General features: G+C 34.2%; 1 protein-coding gene and 1 pseudogene across 1 annotated transcript in view; one reads left to right on the top strand and one right to left on the bottom strand.

Annotated features, from left to right (window-relative positions):
* Positions 1-27856, bottom strand: part of C11H12orf40 (chromosome 11 C12orf40 homolog) — a 73390-nt gene that overhangs the window by 23599 nt on the left and 21935 nt on the right. The window contains 3 exon segments of the mRNA XM_033412358.2: positions 16070-16130; positions 17541-17610; positions 17878-18386. Coding sequence (XP_033268249.1) covers positions 16070-16130; positions 17541-17610; positions 17878-18386 — 640 coding nt within the window.
* On the top strand, positions 7520-8973 carry LOC105748755 (60S ribosomal protein L18a-like; annotated as a pseudogene).

Raw genomic sequence — 27856 nt, 5'->3', positions numbered from 1 at the left:
AAGTGAGCTGGAAGACAAAATGGTGGAAATAACTGCCGAGGAGCAGAATAACGAAAAAAGAATGAAAAGAATTGAAGACAATCTCAGAGACCTCTGGGGCAACACTAAACACACCAACATTTGAATTATAGGGGTCCCAGAAGAAGAAGAGAAAAACAAAGGCTCTGAGAAAATATTTGAAGAGCTTATGGTGGAAAACTTCCTTAATATGGGAAAGGAAATAGTCACCCAAGTCCAGGAAGCACAGAGAGTCCCATAGGGCAAACACACTAAGACACATATTAATCAATCTAACAAAAATTAAATTCAAGGAAAAAAATATTAAAAGCAGCAAGGGAAAAACAAAAAATAACATACAAAGGAGTCCCCATAAGGTTATCAGCTGATTTTTTAGCAGAAACTCTGCAGGCCAGAGGGAGTGGCAGGATATACTTAAAGTGATGAAAAAGAATAACCTACAACCAATATTAATCTACCCAGCAAGGATCTCATTCAGATTCAATGGAGAAGTCAAAAGCTTTTAGGACAAGAAAAAGCTAATAGAATTCAGCACCACCAAACCATTTAACAACAAATGTTAAAGAAACTTCTCTAGGTGGGAAACACAAGAGAAGAAAAAGACCCACAAAAACAAACCCAAAACAATTAAGAAAATGGTAATAGGAACATACATATCAGTAATTACCTTGAATGTAAATGGATTAAATGTCCCAACCAAAAGATACAGACTGGCTGAATGGATACAAAAACAAGACCCATATATATACTGTCTTCACTTCAGAACGAGGGACACATACTGACTGAAAATGAAGGGATGGAAATAGATATTCCATGCAAATGGAAATCAAAAGAAAACTGGAGTAGCAATACTCATATCAGATAAAATAGACTTTAAAATAAAGAATGTTACAAGAGATAAGGAAGGACATTACCTAATGATCAAGAGATAAATCCAAGAAAAAGATATAACAATTATAAATGTTTATGTACCCAACAAAGGAGCACCACGATACAGAAGGCAAACGCTAACGACCATGAAAGGGGAAATCGACAGTAATACAATAATAGTAGGGGACTTTAACACCCCACTTACACCAATGGACAGATCATCCAAAGAGAAAATAAATACAGAAACACAAGGTTTCAATGACAAAATAAACCAGATAGGTTTAATTATTATTTATAGAACATTCCACCCAAAAGTGGTAGAATACACTTTCTTCCCAAGTGAAAACGGAACATTTCTTGGGTCACAAATCAAGCCTCAGAAAATTTAAGAAAATTGAAATTGTATCAAGCATCTTTTCTGACCACAATGCTATGAGACTGGAAATCAATTACAGGAAAAAGACTATAAAAAACACAAATACATGGAGGCTAAACAGTGCAGTATGAAATAACCAAGATATCACTGAAAAATCAAAGAAGAAATTAAAAAATACACAGAAACAAATGAAAACGAAAACATACCCCCTAAAACCTCTGAAATGCAGCAAAAGAAGTTCTGAGAGGGAAGTTTATAGCAATTCAATTTCACCTCAAGAAACAAGAAAAATCTCAAATAAACAATCTACCCTACACCTAAAGCAACTAGAGAAAGAAGAACAAAGAACACCCAAGACAGTATAAGGAAAGAAATCATAAAGATTAGAGCAGAAATAAATGAAACAAACGAAGAAAACATCAGCAAAGATCAATAAAACTAAAGCTGATTCTTTGAGAAGATAAACAAAATTGAACCCTTGGCCAGACTCATCAAGAGAAAAATAAATAAAATTAGAAATGAAAAAGGAGAAATCACAACCAACACCACAAAACTACAAAGGATTATAAGAGACTACTACAAACAACTATATGCCAATAAAATGGACAGTCACAAAGAAATGGACAAATTCTTGGAAAGCTACAATTTTCCAAGACTGAACATGGAAGAATTAGAAAGTATAAACAGAAAGTATCACAAGTAATGAAATTTAAACTGTAATTAAAAATCTTCCAACAAACAGAAGTACAGGACCAGATGGCTTCACAGGCGAATTCTATCAAACATTTAGAGAAAACGTAACACCTATCCTTCTCAAACTCTTCCAAAATATTGCAGAGGGAGGAACACCCCCAAATTCATTCTACAAAGCCACCATCACCCTGATACCAAAATCAGAAAAAGATATCACAGGGCTTCCCTGGTGGCGCAGTGGTTGAGACTCTGCCTGCTAATGCAGGGGGACACAGGTTTGTGCCCCAGTCCGGGAAGATCCCACATGCCATGGAGCAGCTAGGCCTGTGAGCCATGGCTGCTGAGCCTGCATGTCCGGAGCCTGTGTTCCATAACGGGAGAGGCCACAACAGTGAGAGGCCCGCGTACCGCAAAAAAAAAAAAAGACATCACACACAAAATATTATAGACCAGTATGACTGATGAACATAGATGCAAAAATCCTGAACAAAATACTAGCAAACAGAATCCAACAACATATTAATAGGATCATACACCACATCAAGTGGGATTTATCCCAGGGATTCTTCAATATATGCAAAACAACAAGTTTGATACACCATATTAACAAATTAAAAAAAACGATATGATCATCTCAATAGATGCATAAAAATCTTTTGACAAAATTCAACACCAAGTTATGATAAAAACTCTCCAGAAAGTGGGCATAGACAGAACCTATCTCAACATAATACAGGCCATACATGACAAACCCACAGCAAACATCATACTCAATGGTAAACAACTGAAAGTGTTTCCACTAAGATCAGGAACAAGACAAGGATGTCCAATATCACCATTCTTATTCAACATAGTTTTGGAAGTCCTAGCCCCGGCAATCAGAGAAGAAAAAGAAATTAAAGGAATACGAATTGGAAAAGAAGAAGTAAAACTTTCACTGTTTGCAGATGATAAGATACTATACATAGAAAATCCTAAAGATGCCACCAGAAAACTACTAGAACTAATCAATGAATTTGGTAAGGTTGCAGAATACAAAATAAATGCACAGAAATCTCTTGCTTTCCTATACACTAGCAATGAAAAAGCAGAAAGAGAAATTAAGGGAACAATCCCACTTAACATTACAACAAAAAGAATCAAATACCTAGGAATAAACCTACCTAAGGGAGACTTCCCTGGTGGTACAGTGGTTAAGAATCCACCTGCCAATGCAGGGGACATAGGTTCGAGCCCTGCTCCAGGAAGATCCTACATGCCGCAGAGCAACAAAGCCTGTGAGCCACAACTACTGAGCCCATGTGCCACAACTACTGAAGCCTGTGCACCTATAGCCCATGCTCCACAACAAGAGAATCCACCATAATGAGAAGCCTGCACACCTCAACGAAGAGTAGCCCCCGCTCTCTGCAACTAGAGAAAGCCCACACACAGCAACGAAGACCCAATGCATCCAAAAATCAATCAATCAATCAATCAAATTTATTAAAAAAAGAAAAACATAAAACCCTACATCAGGAGGTGAAAGACTTAGAAAACTATAAAAACTATACTCAGAAAACTATAAAACACTGATGAAAGAAATCAAAGATGACATAAACAGATGGAGAAATATACCATGTTCTTGGATTGGAAGACTCAATACTGTGAAAATGACTATACTACCCAAAGCAACCTACAGATTCAATGCAATCCCTATCAAATTATCAATGGCATTCTTCACAGAATTAGACCAAAAAATTTTACAATTCATGTGGAAACACAAAAGACCCTGAATATCCAAAGCAATCTTGAGAAAGAAAAACGAAGCTGGAGGAATTTGGCTCCCTGACTTCAAACTATATTACAAAGCTACAGTAATCAAGACAATATGGTACTGGCACAAAAACAGAAATATAGATCAATGGCAAAGGATAGAAAGACCAGAGATAAACCCATGCACATATAGTGACCTAATTTATGACAAAGGAGGCAAGAACACACAATGGAGAAAAGACAGCCTCTTCAGTTAGTTGTGTTGGGAAAACTGGACAGCTACATGTAAAAGAATGAAATTAGAACACTCCCTAACACCATACACAAAAATAAACTCAAAACAGATAGAAGACCTAAATGTAAGACCAGACACTATAAAACTCTTAGAAGAAAGCATAGGAAAAACGCTCTTTGACATAAATCACAGCAAGATCTTTTTTGACCCACCTCCTAGGGCAATGAAAATAAAAATAAACAAATGGGACCTAATTAAACGTAAAAGCTTTTGCACAGCAAAGGAAACCATAAACAAGACAAAATGACAACCCTCAGAATGGGAGTAAATATTTGCAAATGAAACAACAGACAAATGATTAATCTCCAAAATATACAAACAGCTCATGGAGCTCAATATCAAAAAACAAACAAGTCTCAAATTCTTTTTAAAGACTGAAATAATATCAAGAATGTTTTCCAACTACAATGGTATTAAACTACAAATCAATTACAAGAGGAAAACTGGAAAATTCAAACATGTGGAGAGTAAACAAAATGCTCCTGAACAACCATGGGTTAAAGAAGAAATCAAAAGAGAAAAAAATATCTTGAGACAAATGAAAATGGAAATAACAACATAACAAGGCTTAAGGGATGTAGCAAAAACAGTTCTAAAAGGGAAATTCATGGTGATAAATGCCTACATCAATAAACAAAAGATCTCAAATAAACAAAGTTAACTTTACACCTCAAGGAACTAGAATTAGAATGAACTGAGCCTACACATAGTAGATGAAATAAAATAACAAATTTCAGAGCAGAAATAAATAAAATAGAAAATAAAAAGATAATAGAAAAGATAAATAAAACTAAGAACTGCTTTCTTGAAAAGATAAAACAAAATTAACAAACTTATTTAGACACAACAACAAAAAAAGAGAGGACTCAAATAATAAAATCATAAATGAAAGAGGAGACACTACAACTGATACCACAGAAATACAAGTGATCATAAGACAGTACTCTGAACACCAACAAAGTGGACAACCTAGAATTTATGGAAAATTACTAGAAACTACAACCTACAAGACTAATCCATGAAGAAACAGAAAATATGAACAGACTGATAATTAGTAAGAAGAACAAATCAATAATCAAATACTTCCCAACAAACAAGTCTAGGACCAATGACTTCACTGATGAATTCTACCAAATATTTAAAGAAAGTTAATATAAATGCTTCTCAAACTCTTCCAAAAAACAGAAGATGAGGAAACACTTCAAAACTCCTTTTATAAAACCAGCATTACCTTGATACAAAAACCAGACAAGAACACAAGAAAAGAAAATTACAGGCCAATAACCCTGATGAACATAGATTCAAAAATCCTCAACAAAATATTAACAAACTGAATTCAACAATACATTAAAAGAATCATACAGCATGATCAAGTAGGATTTATTCCAAGGATAAGGATGGTTCAACATAACACAAATCAGTCAATGAGATATACCATATTAACAAAATGAAGGGTAAAAATCATATAATCATTGATATGAATGCAGAAAAAGCACTTGCAAAAATTCACATCCATCTATGTCTAAAAATTTGTAACAAAAGAGTATAAAGAGAATGTACCTCAACATAATAAAGGCCATGTATGACAAGCTTACAGCTAATATCACATTCAATGATGAAAAGCTGAAAGCTTTTTCTCCAAGATCAGGAACAAGAGAAAGATGCCCACTCTCACCACTTTTATTCAACATAATATTGGTAATATTTGCTAGAGTCAATGGACAAGAAAAAGAAAAGAAAAAGAAAGAAAAAGCATTCTAAACTGAAAGGAACAATTAAAATTGTCTGTATCTGCTTATAACACAATATTATATATAGAAAACGCTAAAGATTCCACTGTTGCCAAAAAAACTGTACAATAAACTCGGGTAAAGGATACATAACCATATATAAAAATAAGTTGCATTTCTATACACTAATAATGAACTATCAGAATAAGAAATTAAGGAGACAATCTTATTTACAATTGTATCAAAAAGAATAAAATACCTAGAAATAAGTTTAACCAAAGAGGTGAAATACCTGTATGCTGAAAACTATAGGACATTAATAAAAGAAATTGAAGACACAAATAAATGGAAAGATAGTCCATGATAATGAATTGGAATAATTAATATTGTTAAAATGCCCATTCTAGTCAGAGTCATCTGCATATTCAATGCAATCCCTGTGAAAATTCCAATGATATTTTTCACAGAAATAGAAAAAAAAATCATAAAATTGGTATGGAACCACAACAAAACCCAAATGGGGAAGACAATATTGAGAAAAAAGAACAGAGCTGGAGGCATCATATTTCATAATGTCAAACAATATTAAAGATATAGTAATCAAAACAGTATGATGTTGACATAAAAACAGTATGATATTGACATAAAAACAGACACATAGACCAATGGAACAGAAAAGAAAGCCCAGAAATAAACCCATACATATTTGGTCAATCAGTTTATGACAAAGGAGCCAGGAATATACAATGGAGAAAGGACAGTCCTTTCAATAAACGGTGCTGGGAAAACTGAACAGCTACACACAAAAGAATGAAAAATGGACCCCTATCTTATATCATACATAAAAGTTAACTCAAAATGGATTAAAGACTTGAATATAAGACCTGAAACCAAAAAACTACTAGAAAAATACACAAGTGGCAAAATCTTTGACAACCATCTTGGCAATGATTTTCTGAATTTGACACCAAAAGCAAAGGCAACTAAAGCAAATATAAACAAGTGGGACTACATCAAACTGAAAAGCTTTTCGCAGAAGAGGAAGCCATCAAGAAATTGAAAAGCTGGGCTTCCCTGGTGGTGCAGTGATTGAGAGTCCGCCTGCCGATGCAGGGGACGCGGGTTCGTGCCCCGGTCCGGGAAGATTCCACATGCCGCGGAGCGCCTGGGCCCGTGAACCACGGCTGCTGAGCCTGCACGTCCGGAGCCTGTGCGCTGCAACGGGAGAGGCCACAGCAGTGAGAGGCCCGCGTACCGCAAAAAAAAAAAAAAAAAAAAAAAAAATTGAAAAGCTAACCTACTGAATGGAAGAAAATACTTGTAAATCATATATCTGATATATATATATCATATATCTGAAAATATTTGTAAATCATATATCTGATAAGCCAAAATATATAAATAACTCATATAACTCAGAGTGAAAAAACAACAATCCCACTAAAAAATGGGCAGACAACCTGAACAGACATTTTTCCAAAGAAGATCTACAGGCAGCTAACAGGTACAGAAAAAGATGCTTAACAAAATGAATCATCAAGGAAATTCAAATCAAAACCACATCTGTGAGAATAGCTAGCATCAAAAATATAAGCAAAAACAAGCCTTGGCAAGGATGTGGAGAAAAGGGAACCCAGGTGCACTATTGGTGGCAATGTAAATTGTTCAGCTGCTACCGAAAAACAGAATGGGGTTTCCTCAAAAAAATTAAAAATAGGGTAAATCCTGAGTTCTCATCACAAGGAATTTTTTTCTATTTCTTTAATTTTGTATCTGTATGAGATGACGGATGTTCACTGTACTTATTGTGCTAATAATTTCATGACGCATGTAAGTCAAATCATTATGATGTATACCTTAAACTCATACATGCTGTATGTCAATTATATCTCAATAAAACTGGAAGAAAAAGTTAAAAATAGAACTACCATATGATCGAGCAATTCCACTTCTGGTATTTTTCCGAGGAAAAGAAGACACTAACTCAAAAATATTATCCTCACCACCATGTCCACTGAAACATTATTTACAATAGCCAAGACATGGAAACAACCTACGTGTCCATCAATGGATGAATAAAGAAGATGTGGTATATATATCTATATATACACACACAATGGAATACTATTCAGCCATAAAAAGTAAGGAAATCCTGCCAACTGCAACAACATGGATGGACCTTGAGGGCACCATGCTAAGTGAAATAAGTCAGGCAGAGAAAGAAAAATACCATATGACCTCATTTATACATGTAATCTGAAAAAAATCATAAATAGAATAGATTAGTGGTTGCTAGAGTCGGGGGGTGGGGTATGGGCAAAATTAGCGAATGTGGTAAAAATGTAGAAACTTACGATTATAAAATAAATAAGTCCTGGTGATGTAACGTACAGGATGGTGACTATAGTTAATAATACTGTATTTTATATTTGAAAGTTTCTAGAGAGTATATCTTAAAATTTCTCATCCAAAGAAAAAGAATTTGTAACTGTGTGGTGATCCATGTTAACTAGACTTATTGTGGCGATCTTTTCACAGTGGGTACACATATCAAATCACTATGTTGTACACTTTAAATAACTGTTATATTCAGTTATACCTCCATAAAAATAATAATGTAGTTTCCTTTTTGAGGGTGGCAGCAAGCACGTATAGAACACCATGAAGGCCTCGGCACACTTCCAGAATACAAGGTGGTGGGGCACTGCCTGCTGACCCCCAAATGCGGCATGTCTCCCCTCTACTGCATGTGCATCTTTGCATCTAATCATGTTGCCAAGTCCTGTTTCTGGTACTTTGTGTCTCAGCTGAAGAAGATGAGAGTATTCAGGGGAAATTGTCTACTGCAGACAGGTGTTGGAGAAATCTCCCCTGCGGGTGAAGAACTTTGGCTTCTGGTTGCGCTATGACTTCTGCAGCACTGAGAGTACCGGGACCTGACCACAGCCAGTGTGGTCACCCAGTGCTACCAAGACATTGGCACCTGGCACCGCGCCTGGGCCCACTCGATCCAGATCACAAAAACAGAAGAGATTGCAGCCAGCAAGTGCTGTCGACCAGCAGTCAAGCAGTTCCACGACTCCAAGATCAAGTTCCCACTGCCCTACAGGGTTCTCTGTTGCCAGCACAAGCCACACCTCACCACTAAGAGGCCCAACACCTTCTTTTAGACGCAGGCCCTCCCTGTCCCCAGGTCTGCCCAAATAAAACTCATTGGGAAAACCGGAAAAAAAAAATTATTATATCCTCCAAGATGTTCTTCTTTCCTATTCCATTCCACATCCAGCAAAAGGATCTTGGAACACCCCTAATTACTCATACCCTACTATCTGCCATCCAAGAGGAGTTTTTGTTTGGTTTGATTTTGGGGTTTGGTTTGCTTGTTTGCTATCTCTTCATTAATTCTGCCTCAGTAGGAATTACCTGTCCCAAAGTTTCCCAACCAGTAGGCAGGTATAGCTCAGCTCCTCTACTGCTCCAATCCTTTTCTTCCTCTCTTATTGTGACTCCTGCCTTGGTCTCTCTTGTAAAATTTAAGATTTTAGCCAGGGTTCCACTATGCCTTTAGCCCTGTCTAGGCATCACAAATTAAAAGCTGACGGCTGCTCTACCTAAAGAACTCATAGCACCTGATACCCTTCAGGTTCTACCAGTGAGCTTATTTTCTTTTCTGACTTGCTCTAGACACATTCAAGCTGCCATAGATGTAGAGATTGTTTTTTAAGGATTCTAACCTGCTCATGATTCGTTCTTTAAGAGGATATATCTATATTATTCTTATTTAGAAAATATGAGTTATTTAAAGGAGTAACAGGATAGCATCTAATATTACTGACCACATTCCCTTCCTTAAAAATCTCTCCCATTTTTCTTTCCTATGACACCTTTGAGTACTCCCAAAGCTCTCTAGCAGCTCATTCTCTCTCTCTTTTTTGATGGTAAACAATATTTATTTTCACTGATTATCACACAGAAGGAAAATTAATACATAATTCAGTTTTATTCCGATTTTATTTACTGTATTAATTACTGAAATCTAACAGAATCTTGGAAAGCAATTTTTAATGGAAATATAGTTGATTTACAATATTATTTAGATTAGGTGTATAGCATAGTAATTCAGTATTTTTGCAGATTATACTCCATTATAAGTTATTACAAGATAATTGTGCTAATTACCAGTGCTATACAATACATCCTTGTTGCTTATCTATTTTATACTTAGTCGTTTGTATCTATTAACCCCACACCCCTAATTTGTTCCTCCCTGCTTTCCTATCCCCACTGGTAACCACAAGTTTGTTTGCTATATCTGTGAGTCTATTTCTGTTTTGCATATGCATTCATATGTATTATGTTTTAGATTCTACACATAAATGATATCATACACTATTTTTCTTTCTCTGCCTGACTTATTTCAGAAAGCATAATATCTTCTAGGACCATAGGGTCATCAACATTGCTGCAAATGGCTAAGTAATGTTCCATTTTGTGTGTGTGTGTGTGTGTGTGTGTGTGTGTTTATCTCCCACATCTTCTTTATTCATTACTTTGTTGATGGGCACTAGGGTTGCTTCCATGTCTTGGCTAGTATAAATAGTGCTGCTATAAATTTTGGGGCACATGTAACTGCAAATTAGTGTTTTCTTTTTCTCCTGATATATATACTAAAGTGGGATTGCTGGATCATATGTTAACTCTATTCTTAGTTTTTTAAAGAACTTCCATACTGTTTTCCATAGTGGCTGCAACAATTTACATTCTCACCAACAGTGTACAAGTGTCCCCTTTTCTCCACATCCTCTCCAACACTTGTTATTTGTAGACTTTTTGATGATAGCCATTCTGACAGTTGTGAGGTGATATCTCATTGCTGTTTTGATTTGCATTTCTCTAATAATTAGTGATGTTGAGCATCTTTTCATGGGCCTGTTGGCCATCTGTATGTCTTCTTTGAAGAAAAAGTCTGTTCAGGTCTTTGATCATTTTTTGATTGGTTATTTGGTTTTTTTGATATTGAGTTGTATGAGCTGTTTATGTATTTTTTGATATTAATCCCTTGTTGATTGCATCATTTCTAAATATTTTCTCCCATTCTGCTGGTTGGCTTTTCATTTTGCCGATGGTTTTATTTGCTGTGGAAAAGCTTTTAAATTTAATTAGGTCCCATTTATTTATTGTTGATTTTATTTCTTTTGCCTTAGGAGACAAACCCCCAAAAATATTGCTACAATTTATGTCAAAGGGTATTCTGCCTATGTTCTCTTCTAGGAGTTTTATTGTTTCATGTCTTATATTTAGGTCTTAAACCATTTTGAGTTTATTTTTGAATATGGTGTGAGGAAATGTTCTAATCTCATTATTTTATGTGTAGCTGTCTAGTTTGGCCAGCACCACTTGTTGAAGAGATTTTCTTTTCCCCATTGTATATTCTTGCCTCTTCTGTCATAGATTAATTTACCACAGTTCTGTGGGTTTCTTTCTGGGCTCTCTATTCTGTTCCATTTATCTATGTGTCTGTTTTTGTGCCAGTACCATGCTGTTTTGAATACTTCAGTTTTGTTGTATTCTCTGAAGTCTGAGAGGGTAATTCCTCTGGCTTTGTTCTTTTTCTCAAGAGTGCTTTGGCAACTCAGGGTCTTCTGTGGTTCCATGTAAATTTAGGATTATTTGGTCTAGTCCTGTGAAAAATGTCATGAGTGTTTGATAGGGATTACATGAAATCTATAGATTGCTTTGGGTGATATGGCCATTTTAACAATATTAATTCTTCAAAGCCACAAATGTGATACCTTTCCATTTCTTTGTATCATGTTCAATTTCCTTCATCAATGTTTTATAGCTTGCAGAGTATAGGTTTCTCATCTTCTTAAGTTTATTCCTAGGTATTTTATTCTTTTTGGTGTGATTTTTAAATGGGACTTTTAAAAACTTTCTCTTGTATCCTGCTACCTTGCTGCATTCATTTATTAGTTCTAGTAGTTTTTGTGTGAGACTTTAGGGTTCTCTATATAAAGTATCATGTCATCTGCAACTAATGACCATTTTACCTCTTTCCTTCCAATTTGGATAACTTTCATTTCTTTTTCTTGTCTCATTTCTGTGGCTAGGGCTTCCAGTACTATGGTAAATCAAAGCAGCAAGAGTGAACATCCCTATCTTGTTCCTGAATTTAGTGAGATGGCTTTCAATTTTTCACCATTGAGTATGACATTGGCCATAGGTTTGTCACAAATAGACTTTATTATGTTGAAATATTTTCCCTCTATACCCACTTTGATGAGAGTTTTTACCATGAATGGATGTTGAATTTTATCAAATGCTTTTTCTGCATATATTGAGATCATGTGATTTTTATCTTTCCTTTTGCTAATGTGATATACCACACTGGTTGATTTGCAAATGTTGAACCATCCTTTTGACCCTGGAATGAATCCAACTTGATTATGGTGTATGATCCTATTTATATATTGTTGGATTTGGCTTGCTAATATTGTGTTGAGGATTCTGCCGTCTATATTCATCAAAAATATTTGGCCTGGGCTTCCCTGGTGGCGCAGTGGTTGAGAGTCCACCTGCCGATGCAGGGGACACGGGTTTGTGCCCCAGTCCGGGAAGATCCCACATGCTGCGGAGCGGCTAGGCCCATGATCCATGGCCGCTGAGCCTGTGCGTCCAGAGCCTGTGCTCTGCAATGGGAGAGGCCACAACAGTGAGAGGCCTGTGTACCGCAAAAAAAAAAAAAAAAAAAAAATATATATATATATATATATATATATATATATATTTGGCCTGTAATTTTCTTTTTCGTACTGTCTTTGTCTGGTTTTGGCATCAGTGTAATGGTGGCCTTGTAGAATGAATTGGGGAGTGTTACCTACTCTTCCATTTTTTGGAATAGTTTGAGAAGGATAAGTATTAGTTCTTCTTCATATGTTTGGTAAAATTCCCCTGTGAAGCCATCTTGCCCTGGACTTTTATTTGTAGGGAATTTTTCAAGTTAAAGATTTTATTTCACTACTAGTGATTGGTCTGTTAAAGTTGTTTCTTCTGGACTCAGTCTTGGCAGGCTGTATGTTTCTAGAAATTTGTCCTTTCTTCGAGGTTGTCCAATTTGTTGGCATATAACTGTTCAGAGAATTCTCTTATAATTTCTTTATATCTCTGTGGTATCAGTTTTTATTTCTCCTGTTTCATTTCTTATTTTGTTTATTTCAGTCTTCTCCCTTTTCTTCTTGGTGAACCCAGCTAAATGTTTATCAATTTTGTTTATCTTTTCAGAAAAATAGCTCTTAGTTTAATTGATCTTTTCCATTGTTTTTTTTTGTTTTTTTTTTTTGCGGTACGCGGGCCTCTCACTGTTGTGGCCTCTCCCATTGCGGAGCACAGGCTCTGGACGCACAGGCTCAGCGGCCATGGGTCACAGGCCCAGCTGCTCCGCGGCATGTGGGATCTTCCCAGACCAGGACACGAACCCGTATCCCCTGCATCGGCAGGCGGACTCAACCACTGCACCACCAGGAAAGACCGCCATTGTTTTTTATCTCTATTTCCTCTCTGATCTTTATTATTTCCTTCCTTCTGCTGACTTTGATCTCTGTTTTTCTTTTTCTAATTCTTTTAGGTGGTAGGCTGTTTGAGATTTTTCTTGTTTCCTGAGGAAGTCCTGTATCGCTATAAACTTCCTTCTTAGAACTGACTTTGCAATATCCCATGTATTTTGAAAAGTTTTGTTTCCATTTTTATTTGTCTCAAGGTACTGGTTTCCTTTTTGATTTCATTGTTGATCCATTTGCTTTTCAGTAGCATGTCATTTAGTCTTCACGTGTTTGTTCTTTTCCCATTTTTCTTTCTGTAGTTGATTTCTAGTTTCATACAGTTGTGTTCTGAAAAAAATGCTTGATGCAATTTCTATCCTCTTAAATTTGCTGAGGCTTGTTTTGTGGTCTAGTATGTGATCTATCCTGGAGAATGTTCTGTGTTCAATTGAAAGGAATGTGTATTCTGTTGTTTTTGGATGTACTGTCCCATAGATATCTACTAAGTTTAACTGGTCTAGTGTGTCCTTAAGACCACTCTTCCTTTATTGATTTTCTGTATGGATAATCTGTCCATTGATGTCAGTTAGGTGTTAAAGTCCCCTACTATTATTATATTATTGTCTCTTTCTTCCTTTAAGAGTTAGTATTTGATTTATATATTTAGGTGCTCCTGTTTTGGGTACAAATATGTTAACAAGTATAATATCCTCTTCTTGTTTGATCCCTTTATCATTATATAATACCCTTCTTTGTCTTTTGTTATATCGTTTGTTGTGAAGTCTCTTTTGTCTGATATGAGTATTGTTACTCCCACTTTCTTTTTGTTTCCATTTGCATGAAATATCATTTTCCATCCCCTCACTTTTATTCTGTACATGTCTTTTGCCCTAAAGTCTCCTGTAAGCAGCATATTGAGGGTCTTGGTTTTTACCCAATCAGCCACCCTATGTATTTTGATTGAACACTGACATTTTAAGTAATTATTGATAGGTATGTACTTATGGCCACTTTATCACTTGTTTTCCAGTTGTTTCTGTAGTTCTTCTCTGTTCATTTTTTCTTTTTGTTTCTAGCATTGTGGTTTCATGAGGTTCTTTAGTAATTCCTTGGTTTCCTTGCTATTTGCTTTTTGTGTAGCTATTATAGGCTTTTGACTTGTGGTTTCCACGAGGATCACATATGTTGACCCATAATTATATCTACAGTAAGTCCCGTACAGATGAATGAGTTCTGTTCTGAGAGCACGTTCATAAGTCCAATTTGTTTGTAAGTTCAACAACGTTAGCCTGGGTACCCAACTAACACAATCAGCTATATAGTACTGTACTGTAATAGGTTTATAATATTTTTCACACAAATAATACATAAAAAGCAAACAAACACAAAAGTAAAGAAAATATTTTTAAGCTTACAGTACAGTACCTTGAAAAGTACAGTAGTACAGTACAACAGCTGGCATACAGGGGCTGGCATTGAGTGAACAGGCAAGAATAATTACTGACTGGAGGAGGGAGAGGAGGTGGGAGATGGTAGAGCTGAAGGATCATCAGCAATGAGAGATGGAGGGCAAGCTGCAATTTTACACACGCCTGACATTGATGACAAAAGTTCTGGTTCCTTGCTGGATTCAATTCTATCTACCCTCTTGAACAAAAGACCCAGTGATTTCTGGGGGGTAGTAGCTCTTTTTTTCTCATCATAGATGACACAGTAGCACTGGATTGCATTCTGAACGGCTGCTGCAACTTTCATGTACTAAGTTCGGGTCCTGTGCCTCAAAAACTAACAGTGCCTTCTCAAATAAAGAAAATCCCCTTACCAAATTTCCTGCATTGTGAATCTCTTTGGTTCTTCAGTTACTTCTTCTTCCTCTTTTCTCTCTTCATCCTTTCTCTGGGCTTTCAATTCTATTGTTATCAATTGGTGCTTCTTAGCAGTACCTGCTACATCACCACTGCTTTTATACTTGCTTCCAGACAGCCTGGGCTTGAAATAAAGACACTGTACTACTATACTCTATACCGTACTGTAAAGTACACAAAAGCACAACCACTTTTAGAAGACGCATACATGTAACAATGTATGCCAGACACATGAATTAATTTATGTGATTGGACATGTGAATGCATATTTGCATCTTTGAATGTTCTCAACTTGAAGGTTCATATGTAGGGGACTTACTGTACTTGTTTTAAACTGATAGTCATTTAATTTCAAACACATTTTAAAATATCTACATTTTTTACTCCCTTCTCTTTTGTGGGTTTTTTATGCTATATTTTACATCTTCGTGCTTGTTCCTTAACTGTTTATTGTTCCGTGTCCTAGTATGTGACCTATCCTAGAGAATATCCCATGCGCTCTTGAAAAGAATGTGTATTGTTTTTTGAATGACTGAATCATACACCCTTATTATGAGCAGGAATTACAACTTAGGTAACCAGTGTTTATATATGTTTTAAATATATAACTATTTTCACCTGTAACACAATTAAACCTGAAGAAATTTCATCTTGGAATAAATTTTATAGGACTTAGAGAAAGAACGTTAAATGCATCTATATTGGTTTGACTAAAATAAGGCACATTACAGTTTCTGAAATGTTGTTAATTTTATTTCTCAATCTAAGCTATAATTTCCCCAGAGTAAAAAAATATATTAAAAAAAGTTACCCTAAAAAGAAAATTTTCAGAAAGAGCTAACCTTAAATCAAAGTAAATTTTAAATACTAAAATAAGACATGATAATACAACTTACTTAATTGGAAAGATAATGTAAGATGTACTTTACCTCACCAATTCCGAAGTCCCATGATTGCTTAGAACACAATTCTTCCAAAGGGATATTACCCCTAAGGGTTTTAAATAAGACAGTATTAGAGTGTGTTTTATTCCCTCTGAAAATTATTGTTCTAAATTATGATTCCCAAAGTTGGTTAAAGATCAGAATTATAAGAGAAGTTTTTTAAAAGATAAGGATTCATAAGCTCTATCTTAAGGAGCCTATTTATTTTGTGTAGGTCAAACCTGATATTTTGTATTTTAAAATCACCCCTTGGGCTTCCCTGGTGGCGCAGTGGTTAAGAATCCACCTGCCAATGCAGGGGACACGAGTTCAATCCCTGGTCTGGGAAGATCCCACATGCCACAGAGCAGCTAAACCCATGCGCCACAACTACTAAGCTTGCGCTTTAGAGCCCACAAGCCACAACTACTGAAGCCCTCATGCCTAGAGCCCATGCTCTGCAACAAGAGAAGCCACCACAATGAGAAGCCTGCGCACTGCAACGAAGAGAAGCCCCTGCTCACCGCAACTAGAGAAAGCCCACGTGCAGCAATGAAGACCCAATGCAGCCAAAAATAAATAATAAATTTATTAGGAAAAAAAAAACCCTCAAGTGATGAGGATCTTCACACAGGTTTGGAAGCCATGTTCTAAATCACTTTCATAAAATATGTTTTAAAATTCAAGTTTTAACATCCTGTTTTTCATTCATAAGTTTCTGAATATTTGGAGGTTTGACAACAAAGAACCTAAGTTGTTAATTTTATTAAATGTGGTGAATCTATTTTTTAATTAATTTGTTGTGCCAATGCCATAAAAATGGCATCTAATAATTCTTTGTATTATAGATATTTTACATATTTCCATAAGAAAGTACTTCCAAAATAAAAATCTATTCTAATTCATGATTTTCAATTACAAAGATTTGATTAAATCATAATTATTACTGAGAAAGTTAGGTATATTCTGAAATGACAAGTTTTCTTTAATTTCCTATAATGTCAGTCCCATACATTGTTGATATGCTTGTTTATGCCATTAACATTTGAATTCTATTACTCCCTTGTTCTGATTCTATATTAACCAAGCAACCTTCCCATGGCAAGCTGCCAAAAGGTAGAAAATATTCAGTACGAAAATTATGCCAGTAAGCATTCCTATGTATGTCACCTATTTCTTATTGTAAATTAATAAATTGACATTCTGGTGGGTAAATAAATTTCCTGAACACATAAGTCAGTTTTCTCAAATCTAATTAACACTATGATTCAGATAAGAAGATATTTTTGCACTGGTGAATATGAGGACCAAACTCTCAACTAGGGTGATATTACCGAGGTCTGACAATTGATTTTTGAGGCCAGTCTGCCCACCCTCAGACAGCATTATGCCTACCTCACTTTGTATCAGTTTAATCCTTAAACATGCATTATATTAGATCCCAATTTGCATTCCCCAAATTTACCTAAAAACTTACATATGGTTCACTGAATATTTCTGATTTTTTTTCTGGGATGTCTTCTCTTGGTAATCACTTTCAAATTTTCCTTTAAAAATAAAAGTATGTTTTGAAATAAAACTTTAGCATAGACAATTTCTATTTTTTAATTTGAAGCTTATTAGCATGACCCATATAGAGGGATGCCACTGGTCCACAATGTCATATAATAGAATGTCATTCTATTTTTAATTTCATGTTCCTCCAAACACACACACACACACACACACACACACACATGGATATTCATTAAAACTGAAAACAAACAAACAAAAAGCCCCAATAGATTATTACACTTTCCATCTATAACACCAACCTTTTTTTTCAGAGCTGGCTGGGTAACAATCCTTCTCAAAAGATGTACTAAAATTATTTCTTTCATTATTGTTGTACTCTTTCTGACAATTCTTGTTTGGTTGACACTTTTCTGGAAAACTTGATTTATTAAAAGTAGAATTACTAGAAGTCAACTCTGGATCTGTAAAAATACTTCTAATGCATCTATCAGTGAAATGGTTTTTATCAGAACTAATGACTGCACTGTCATAACGACACTTGTCAAAGGTTTTCTTTATCTTCTGTTGATCTATGTTTAATAAGTTGATCATATTTTCACTAATAAAAGAGTCACAGTTATCTGATAGAAGGTTCGGGGTTGGCTGGTTCATATCTTCATTAGAAAACTTTTTTCTATTTTCTCCCCAAATATGTTGTAATGAATTTTTTTCAGTAATGAAATCTGACTGTCTTCTTTCATCCATGCTTCCACAATATTCACCTACAACTACAGCAGGTCTCCTAGTAAGGAAATTTCTATTTTCTGGACTTCAGGATAAATAAAAACATATTTAGCAAGAAAAGCATAGAGCATTCTCATTTAGAAACATGTGAAGTTAAATCTTACAGAACATATTGAGTAGCTGCTAACATTTAAATGGACCATGTTTACATTTTTAAAATTTAAATAAATAATACTGCTTTGGGTGGAAATGTGTTAATAACCTCTTCTAATATCTTAGTGAGTATAAAAATAATCTACACTTAGTTTAGTACTGCAACATGAAAAACTAGTATGTGGTTCAATTTACTGTTTTATTAACAAAACAAAATATTTATTAACAAAAACAAAACATCTAGAGAATTACCTAGGCAAACACTGTACATAAATGCCACTCCAGTTAACCAGAGAAAGACACTTTGAAGACTGTTCAGAGAAAATAATTACCCTTAGTATTAAAATGTCAAATAAAATTGTTATGAGAACATTAAATCAGATATTTCTCAACCTAACAAGGAACTCAAACTAACAATCTCTGAAGTTCCCAAGGAAGAGCAATATAACTACAAATGCATACGTAAGTAATAAAGTCAAGAGATAAGATGGATTAGATGAAAATGTTAGACCAGATAGCTTGCAAATTCCCTTCTAATGTATAATTATTATAAATTATTATAAATCATAATTCTAAGTTATGTCCAACTTGTATTAAAGAATCAAAGTTATCATGGAAAGTAATTAGAAATCAAGGTATTATGAATTTTGTTGCCTTTGACTATCTACAAATTTACTTGGGGTTGGTTTTGTTCCAGAGATTGGAGGTACCAAAGAAATTTAGAAAAAACACAGACTGCTGAAACTCTGATTGAGTTCCAATTTTATTTATAATTAATTTATTAAATATTTAATGAGCAAGTACACCTACTCTGTTCTAGGCAGTGCGCCATGTGTTGGGGACAGAGAGATAAAATATTTCATTTTGGTATTAAGGAGAGAGAGATGTTTTGTCCATGAATGCACACAGATCATGATCCTACATTATTTCTCAATATGGGTCTTATTGGTATTTTGGGCAGAAAAATGCTACTCTGTTATTACCAAAAGGCATAACCTATAGTATACAATAATATACACCATTAACAGCAGAGAAATTTCTATTACTCTAAATAAGAAAATAAATTTAAAAGCACTTAGTAAGTTAGAAAGCATACTACAAAATGTAAATCATCATTTTAAAAGGGTATCTTAAGCATTCAGACTCAGGATAATCACTAACTCAAAAGATGTGGGCAATACAGAAGTGTAGAGTGCACAGTCATTGCTCACAAGAAATAGCCTAGAAGAGGCAAGAAAAAATTAGAAAGTGAAAAGTGCTATCCTACAGTAAATTGTCACTATAGTACATAGAAATTCTTTTGACTGAGAAAAATCAGGCAGGTGGCATTTGAGTTGGGGACCAAATGTTGGGAAGAATTGTTACTTGTACAAATGAGAGACATGATGCTAAAAATTTTAAAGTCTTATTAAGATAAATCCATCCAGTTTAACAATTTAATTTTTCCTATAGATAAATATAAAATTCATGAAAATTATGTACAAAAATAGGGATAAATTTATTATCTAAATAAAGAGTATTCAACAGAAATTTAATGTATGCCTACTATGTGGTAAGGAGACAATACAGCTTATATTCTAGTGAACAAATATATTAAACAAATGAGATAATTAACCATTAATAAGTACAATAAAAGAAATAAAGAATTAAACAAATAAAGATAATTATAGTGCCTTTACAAGTGCTACAAAATCACGTGATGGAATAACATGTTGGAGGTCATGTTTCAGATAGTTTGGTCAGGAAAGTCCCTAATAAGGAAGTGATAAATAAGCTAAAAGTACAGAATGATTAGACATGTGAAGAAAGGAGTAAGTACGCCCTGGGGAATGGAATAATAACAAATGCAAGGTCTGCAGCATGTTTGGGAAATGAAAAGAGGAGGAATAAAGCTAGATTAGAATCAGTAAAAGAAAACTTATGACTTAAGGCTTAAAAGGTACAAAAGGGCCAAAAATCATGCAGAGCTTTATTTCTGAAAAGACCAATAAAAAAACACTGAAAGGGAAGAGATATGGGAACATATGTATATGTATAACTGATTCACTTTGTTATAAAGCAGAAACTAACACACCACTGTAAAGCAATTATACCCCAATAAAGATGTTAAAAACAAACAAACAAACAAACAAAAAACACTGAAAGGTTCCAAGTACAAAAGTAAAATCGACTGCCTTCTGCCTTGGAAAATATCAGTCTGATTGCTGGGTGCATATGAATTTCAGGTCTTCTGACTACCCAAATGAAGTAAAAAGAACCAGATTTATCCTCCCAACTGACCAAATTAAAAAACTAGACAAAATACATGAGACAATAATTTTCAGACATGGGCCATCAGGTAGAACAGGATAATGATCCCTGAAAGAGAGAAAACAAATCAAATGAACCCTATAACTGCTCCTAGCTTACTACCTTGAGAGTGTATCCAAGCCACAGAATACTTGAATACTTGGAGGGGAAACCTAGTCAGAGCTCACAGATTACCCTTCTTGAGGAAATAGGGCTGGGGGTTCAGGGAGACTACAGAAAATAGAGTTCACGGGGCAGAGTACCATGAAGGAGTGTGTTTCAAAAAAAGGAAGCTCCAGAGATCTACAGAGAGTTCTCAAATCTTTAACCAAGTACTGACCAGCACATACATATGAAGCAATTAGTCAAGGCTGGGAAAAGAACCACTCAACATGAGAAGATGGAACAATTCCAGGAACTCACACAAAGATGGGAAAATTTTGTGTTCTCATCAACCAGAGTGGAAAACCTTGTAATTCAAAGGAAATTGAATTCTGTATACTCAGAAGAGTATAGCCTCAGCAGAGGGCAAATTAACCACAGACTGAAGGTGTATCTGGTCCTGCTTAACAAAGTTTAAAGCAACCCTCAATAAAATCATACTACTTCCAAGTAACTGAACTGTATCCCAGAACTAAGCTTAAGATGAGCTATAGGATTACAAGATTTCCAGAAACCAAAAAGATAATTCACAATGTATAGAATCTAAACAAAATTCGCAAGAATGCAAAGAAGCAGAAAGTTACAATCTGTAATGAGGAGGAAAATCAGTTATTAGAAATAGACTAAGAAATGACACAAAATGATATAATTTATAGACAAAGACATTAAGATTAGAGTTATCCTATGTTCCCTATATTCAAGAAGCTAAAGGAAAGATTGAGCATAGTGAATAGATACAAGGAAAATAAAGAGTTAAATCAAATTTCTAGAGATGAAAAATACACTGAATAAATTTACCAGTATTAGATACCAAAGAAGATACAATTAGTGACTTTGAAGATCTAACAATATATATAAAATGAAAGGAGAGGAAAAAAATGGAAAATGAATAGAGCATCAGCAAACTGTTACAAAACTTCAGTTGGACTACTTTACATATTATTTGGGATCCCAAAGAAGAGAGGAGAGGAATCAGAAAAAATATTTGAAATATTAATGACTGAATTTTTTCCAAATTTTGTGAAAACAATAAGTCCACAGATCCAAGAAGCTCAACACATCCCAAACACAAGAAATAGGAAACAAACATCCTAATCCTAATGGAGAGAAATCCACAGTAGAAAATCTGTGGTAGAGAATCCATCATGAAAAATCTTAAGAACAGAGAAAATTGTATATTATATATACACAGATATTAAGATAAGAATGACAGCAAACTTCTAGTTGGAAACAATGGTACTCAAAGACATTTTTCAAAAAGAAGAGAACAATAAAGACTTAAAAATATACGAGATGAATTAATCACCAGCAGACCCACACTATAAAAAATGTTAAAGAAAGTCTTTTAAACAGAATGAAAATGTCACCAGATGTAAATCTAGAGCTGCACAAAATAATGAAGACCACCAAAAATGATAAATTTGAACTGAATATAAAAAATTGTTTTCTTATTTTTTAACTCTCTCTAAAACAAAAAGAATAATGGATTTATAACATATATATAAGTAAAATGTATGAATACAACAACACAAAGGCTAAAGGAAAGAAACAGAAGCATACCATTATAAGTCTCATATTATATTTGAATTGGCATAATATAACTTGAAGACAGTCCATGATAAATTAAATATATACTATAAAATCTAAAGCAATCACTGAAAAACAAAAAACAGAGTTATATCTAATAAGCCAACAAAAGGGATAAATTAAGTCATACAAAATACTCAAAAGGCAGAAAAAGAGGGAAGGGAAACAAAATTATATGGGACAAATAAAAAACAAATAGCAAGAGAACAGACTTAAACCCAACCATATCAATTGTCACATTAAATGTAAATGATATTCTTAACAGTAATACATTTCAATAAATTTGAAAGGATTCAAATCACATAAAGCATCTTCCTTGTCCACAATATAATTAATTTAGAAAGATAACAGAAAAGCCTTGAGGTTTCTAGGAACCAAACAACAAACTTCTAAATAATTAATGGATTGTAAATGAAATCAAAAGGAAAATTATAATTTTTTTAACTGAATGAAAATTAAAACAAAACATATCAAACTTGTAGGATATAGCAAAAGCAGTGGTTAATGGGAAACTGATAGCACTAAACACACACACACACACACACACACACACACACAGAAAAGAAAAAATGGTCTCAAATCAATGACCTCAGCTTTCACCTTAAGAAACCAGAAAAAAAAGAGCAAATTAAATCCAAATTAAATAGACAAATGGAAATAAAAGCAGAATTCAATGAAATGAATACTAGAAAAATAAGAAATATGTGAAATTGAAAGTTAATTCGTTTAGAAGATAAGTAAACTTGGTAAGTCCCTAATCAGAATAATCAGGAGAAAAAAAGGAGAAGATGTTATCAATGAGAGAAAAGACATCACTACAGATGTTAAAGATGTTAAATGCATTGTAAGGGGATATTATGAATAACTTGAAGTCAATAAATTCTACAAGAGATTAAATGAATACTTTTTTCATTCAATACAAATTATCAAATCTCACTAAAAATAATCTGACTAGCCTGTATCTAGTAAGAAATGAAATTTATAGTAAAAAATAAACATTCCCACAAAAAGAACTCCTCAGTGATGAACTCTGCCAGACATTTAAGGAGTAAATTACACCAAAGCTACACAAACTTTCAGAAAATTACATAGGAGGGGTTACTTCCCAACTCATTCTATGACATTGGCATTAGGCTGATATCAAAATCAGACCAAGATATTAAAATAAAAAGAAACCTAGAAAACAATATCTTTCAAAAATTCCTAACAAAATTTTAGCAAATCAAATCCAAGAATGCATAACCAGGATAGCATGCTGTGACCAAGTGGGGTTTATCTCAGGAACACAAGACTGATTTAACATTAAAAAAATTAATCTATGAGGAGCAGGACCTCTGGAATTGATAGAGAAACTTGGCAAATTCTTCCCCACTCTAAGCAACAACAGAACCAAATAACATTTGCAAAAAAAACTATTTCAGAATCTGGGGAGTGACCAAAGGTATACAATAAACTGAGAAGGAGGTAAAACTACTAAACCTTAGTAGGAAAAGTGGGAGTCTGTGGAGTTTTAGCCTTGGGCTGCTTCCCTCCATCCCCAGCTCCATGGCTGGTAGCACTACCAAGGCTAGGCAGTTTGGAGGTGGGTATGGGGGAGCCCCATGACCAGGGAATTTGTCAAAATCGATCATTATCTTGGTGGCAGACCATCAGGATAGGCTAACATTGCAGCTGCCTAAGGCTATAATACTTGGAGAAAGCAAAAAACGATCAAGAAATTTCATGGAGAGATCTAGAAAACAAATACGTTTTCATAAACTCTCAGCCATCACTGGTGGTCTGGAAAGCTGCAAACATGTATAAGGCTGTGAGCACACACAGGAGAGAGCAATCAGAAAAAATATGTAAAAAATATTTGAAAAATTAATGACTGAATTTTTTCCAAATTTTGTAAAAACAATAAGAAGTCCACAGATCCAAGACGCTCAGCACAGTCCAAATACAAGAAATAGAAAACAAACATCCTAACCCTAATGGAGAGAAAGCCACCATAAAAAATCTGCGGTAGAGAATCCACGACAAAAGAATCTTAAAAACAGAAAATTATATTATATACACAGATATTAAGATAAGAATGACAGCAAACTTCTAGTTGGAAACAATGCCACTCAAAGACATTTTTCAAAATGTCTTTGAAAAATAACACTCATCCTGGCTGAATGTGAGGTATCCACTCATACCTGGCTGAATGTAAGGTCTTATGCCCAGGAGTAAGTCTTATTAGCTCAAGGTGTTTAAACACAACCTTCAACTAATCATTGGTTGACCTCTAAGCACTGCTTTACAGATTTAAATGTCAAATATTTAAATGAAAAATATTTAAATGTCAAAATATTTAAATGTCAAAAATTTAAATGAAAAATATCAAATCAATAAGTTAAGCTTACACCTTAAGAAACTAGAAAAAAAAGGAGGCCAAACTAAATCCAAAGTAAGTAGAAAAAGAAAATGATAAACATTAGGGCAGAAATGGAATAGAAAATAGAAAAAAAATAGAGAAAATTGATGAAACTCAAAACTTAGCAAATAAAATTAGCAAATCTTTAGTTATACTGACCAAGAAAAAAAGTAGAAAAGACACAGATCTGGAATTAAACAGGTTAAACAAGGATATCAACACTTACCTTATAGAAATTAAAAGGATTTCAAGGGAATACTATGAACAACTTTATACAAACAAATTATACAACTTAGATGAAATGGATGAATTCCTATAAAAACACACATTAACACAAAGTACTCAAGAAGAAATTTTAAAATCTGATTAGACCTATAACAACTAAAAATAAAAAGAATTATTAGTTAAATGTCTTTCCACTAAGAAAAGGCCAGGTGCAAAAATACTTAAAGAAGAAATAACCAGTCCTCCACAAATTCTTCCATTAAATAGAGGAGGAAATGCTTTCCAACTTGTTCTATGAAGCCAGAAGTATTACTCTGTTACCAAAGCCAGACAAAGACATCAAAGGAAAAGAAAAATTCAGACCAATATTTCTCATGAATATAGATGTAAAAATCATTAAAATATTAGCAAAATAAATCCAGCATTTTATGAAATGGGTTCTGTAACATAATTAAGCAGCCTTTATCGCAGGAAGGCAAGGTGGTTTAACATTTGAAAATAAGGTAATATATATATATTAATAGAATAAAGAAAAAAAACTACATGATAATCTCAAGGGACACAGAATGAGCATTTGGCAAAAATCCATGATAAAAACTTTCAATAAACTAGGAATAGAGGGCAACCTGACAAAGGGCACCTACAAAAAACCTAAAGCTAATATCATTCTTAATAGTGAAAGGTTAAATGCTTTTCCCTAAGACTCAGAACAATGTAAACATGCTCACTCTTGCCACTGCTATTCAGCACTGTATTAGAGGTTCAAGTCACTGCAGTCAGGCAACAAAAAGAAGCAAAAGGCATTCAGATTGAAAGGGGAAAGGTAAAAATATCTATATTTATAGACAGCATAATCCAATATGGTGAAAATCCTAAAGAACTCATAAAACTACTAGTAGAACTAATAATACAGCAAGGTCAAAGGATACAATTTCAATATACAAAATTGTATAACTATATACTAGCAATGAATAATCCAAAAATAATATTAACAAAATAATTGCAAAGATATTGGCCTGTAATTTTATTTTCTGGTAGTGTCTTTGTCTGGTTTTGGTATCAGAGTGATGGTGATGGCTTCATAGAATGTCTTTGGGAGTGTTCCTTCCTCTTCAATCTTTTGGAAAAGTTTGAGAAGGATCAGTACAAGTTCTTTGTATGTTTGGTAGAATTCACCTGTGAAGCCATCTGGCCCTGGACTTATGTTTGTAGGGAGTTGTTTCTTGTTTTTGTATTTTTAATTACAGATTCTATTTCATTTCTAGTGATTGGTCTGTTCAAGTTATCATTTTCTTCTTGACTCAGTCTTGACAAGCTGTATGTTTCTAGAAAGTTGTCCATTTCTTCTAGGTTGTCAAATTTGTTGGCATATAATTGTTCATAGTAATCTCTTATGGATTTTTGTATTTCTGTGGTATCAGTTATGATTTCTCCTTTCATTTCTTATTTTCATTATTTGGGTTTTCTCTCTTTTCTTCGTGAGCCTGGCCAGAGGTTTGTCAATTTTGTTTACCCTTTCAAAGAAGCAACTCTTGGTTATACTGATTTTTTTCTATTGTTTTTAATCTCTATTTTATTTATTTCCTCTCTGATTTTTATTATCTGCTTTCTTCTGCTAACTTTAGGTTTTGTTTGTTCTTCTTTTTCTAATTCTTTTAGGTGGTGGGTTAGGTTGTTTATTTGACATTTGTCTTGTTTCTTAAAGAAGACCTGTACTGCTATGAACTTTCCTTTAAGAACTGCTTTTACTGCATCCCATAGATTTTGTTTAGTTGTGTTTGCATTGTCATTTGCCTCAAGGCATTTTAAAATTTCTTCCTTGATTTCATCATTGATCCATTGGTTTTTTAGTAAAAAGAAAATTACAGGCCAATATCTTTGATGACTATAGATGCAAAAATTTTCAACAGAATATTAGCAAACCAAATCCAACACATAAAAAAGATCATACACCATGACCTAGTTGGATTCATCCCAGGGTCACAAGGATGGTTCAACATATGCAAATTAATCAATGTGATACACCACATCAACCAAAGAAAAGATAAAAACCACATGATCATCTCAATAGATTCAGAAAAAGCACCTGATAAAATTCAACATCCATTAATGATAAAAACCCTTATAAAAGTGGGTATAGAGGGAACATATCTCAACATAATAAAAGCTTTTTATGACAAACCCACAGCCAATATAATACTCAATGGTGAAAAGCTGAAAGCCTTCCCGCTAAAATGTGGAACAAGACAAGGATGCCCACGCTCATCACTTCTCTTCAACATAGTATTGGAAGTCCTAGCCACAGCAATCAGAAAAGAAAAAGAAATAAAAGGTATTCACATTGGTAGGGAAGAGGTAAAATTGTCATTATATGCAGATGACATGATATTATATATAGAAAACCCTAAAGACTCCATACAAAAACTACTAGAATTGATAAATTCAGCAAGGTAGCAGGATACAAGATTAACACACAGAAATCAGTTGAATTTCTTTATACTAACAATGAAATATCAGAAAGGGAATGTAAAAAAATCAATACCTTTTAAAATCACATAAAAAACACACAAAACTTAGGAATCAACTTCACCAAGGAGGTGAAAGACATATGTTGAGAACTACAAAACATTAATAAAGGAAATCTTAAAAATAATGCAAAGAAATGGAAAGATATCCCATGTTCTTGGAATGGAAGAATTAATACTGTTAAAATGGCCACACTACTCAAAGCAATCTACAGA

Source organism: Orcinus orca, chromosome 11, assembly GCF_937001465.1.
Source record: "Orcinus orca chromosome 11, mOrcOrc1.1, whole genome shotgun sequence".
NCBI lineage: Eukaryota > Metazoa > Chordata > Mammalia > Artiodactyla > Delphinidae > Orcinus > Orcinus orca.
This window is presented reverse-complemented; position numbering and strand designations above follow the sequence as displayed.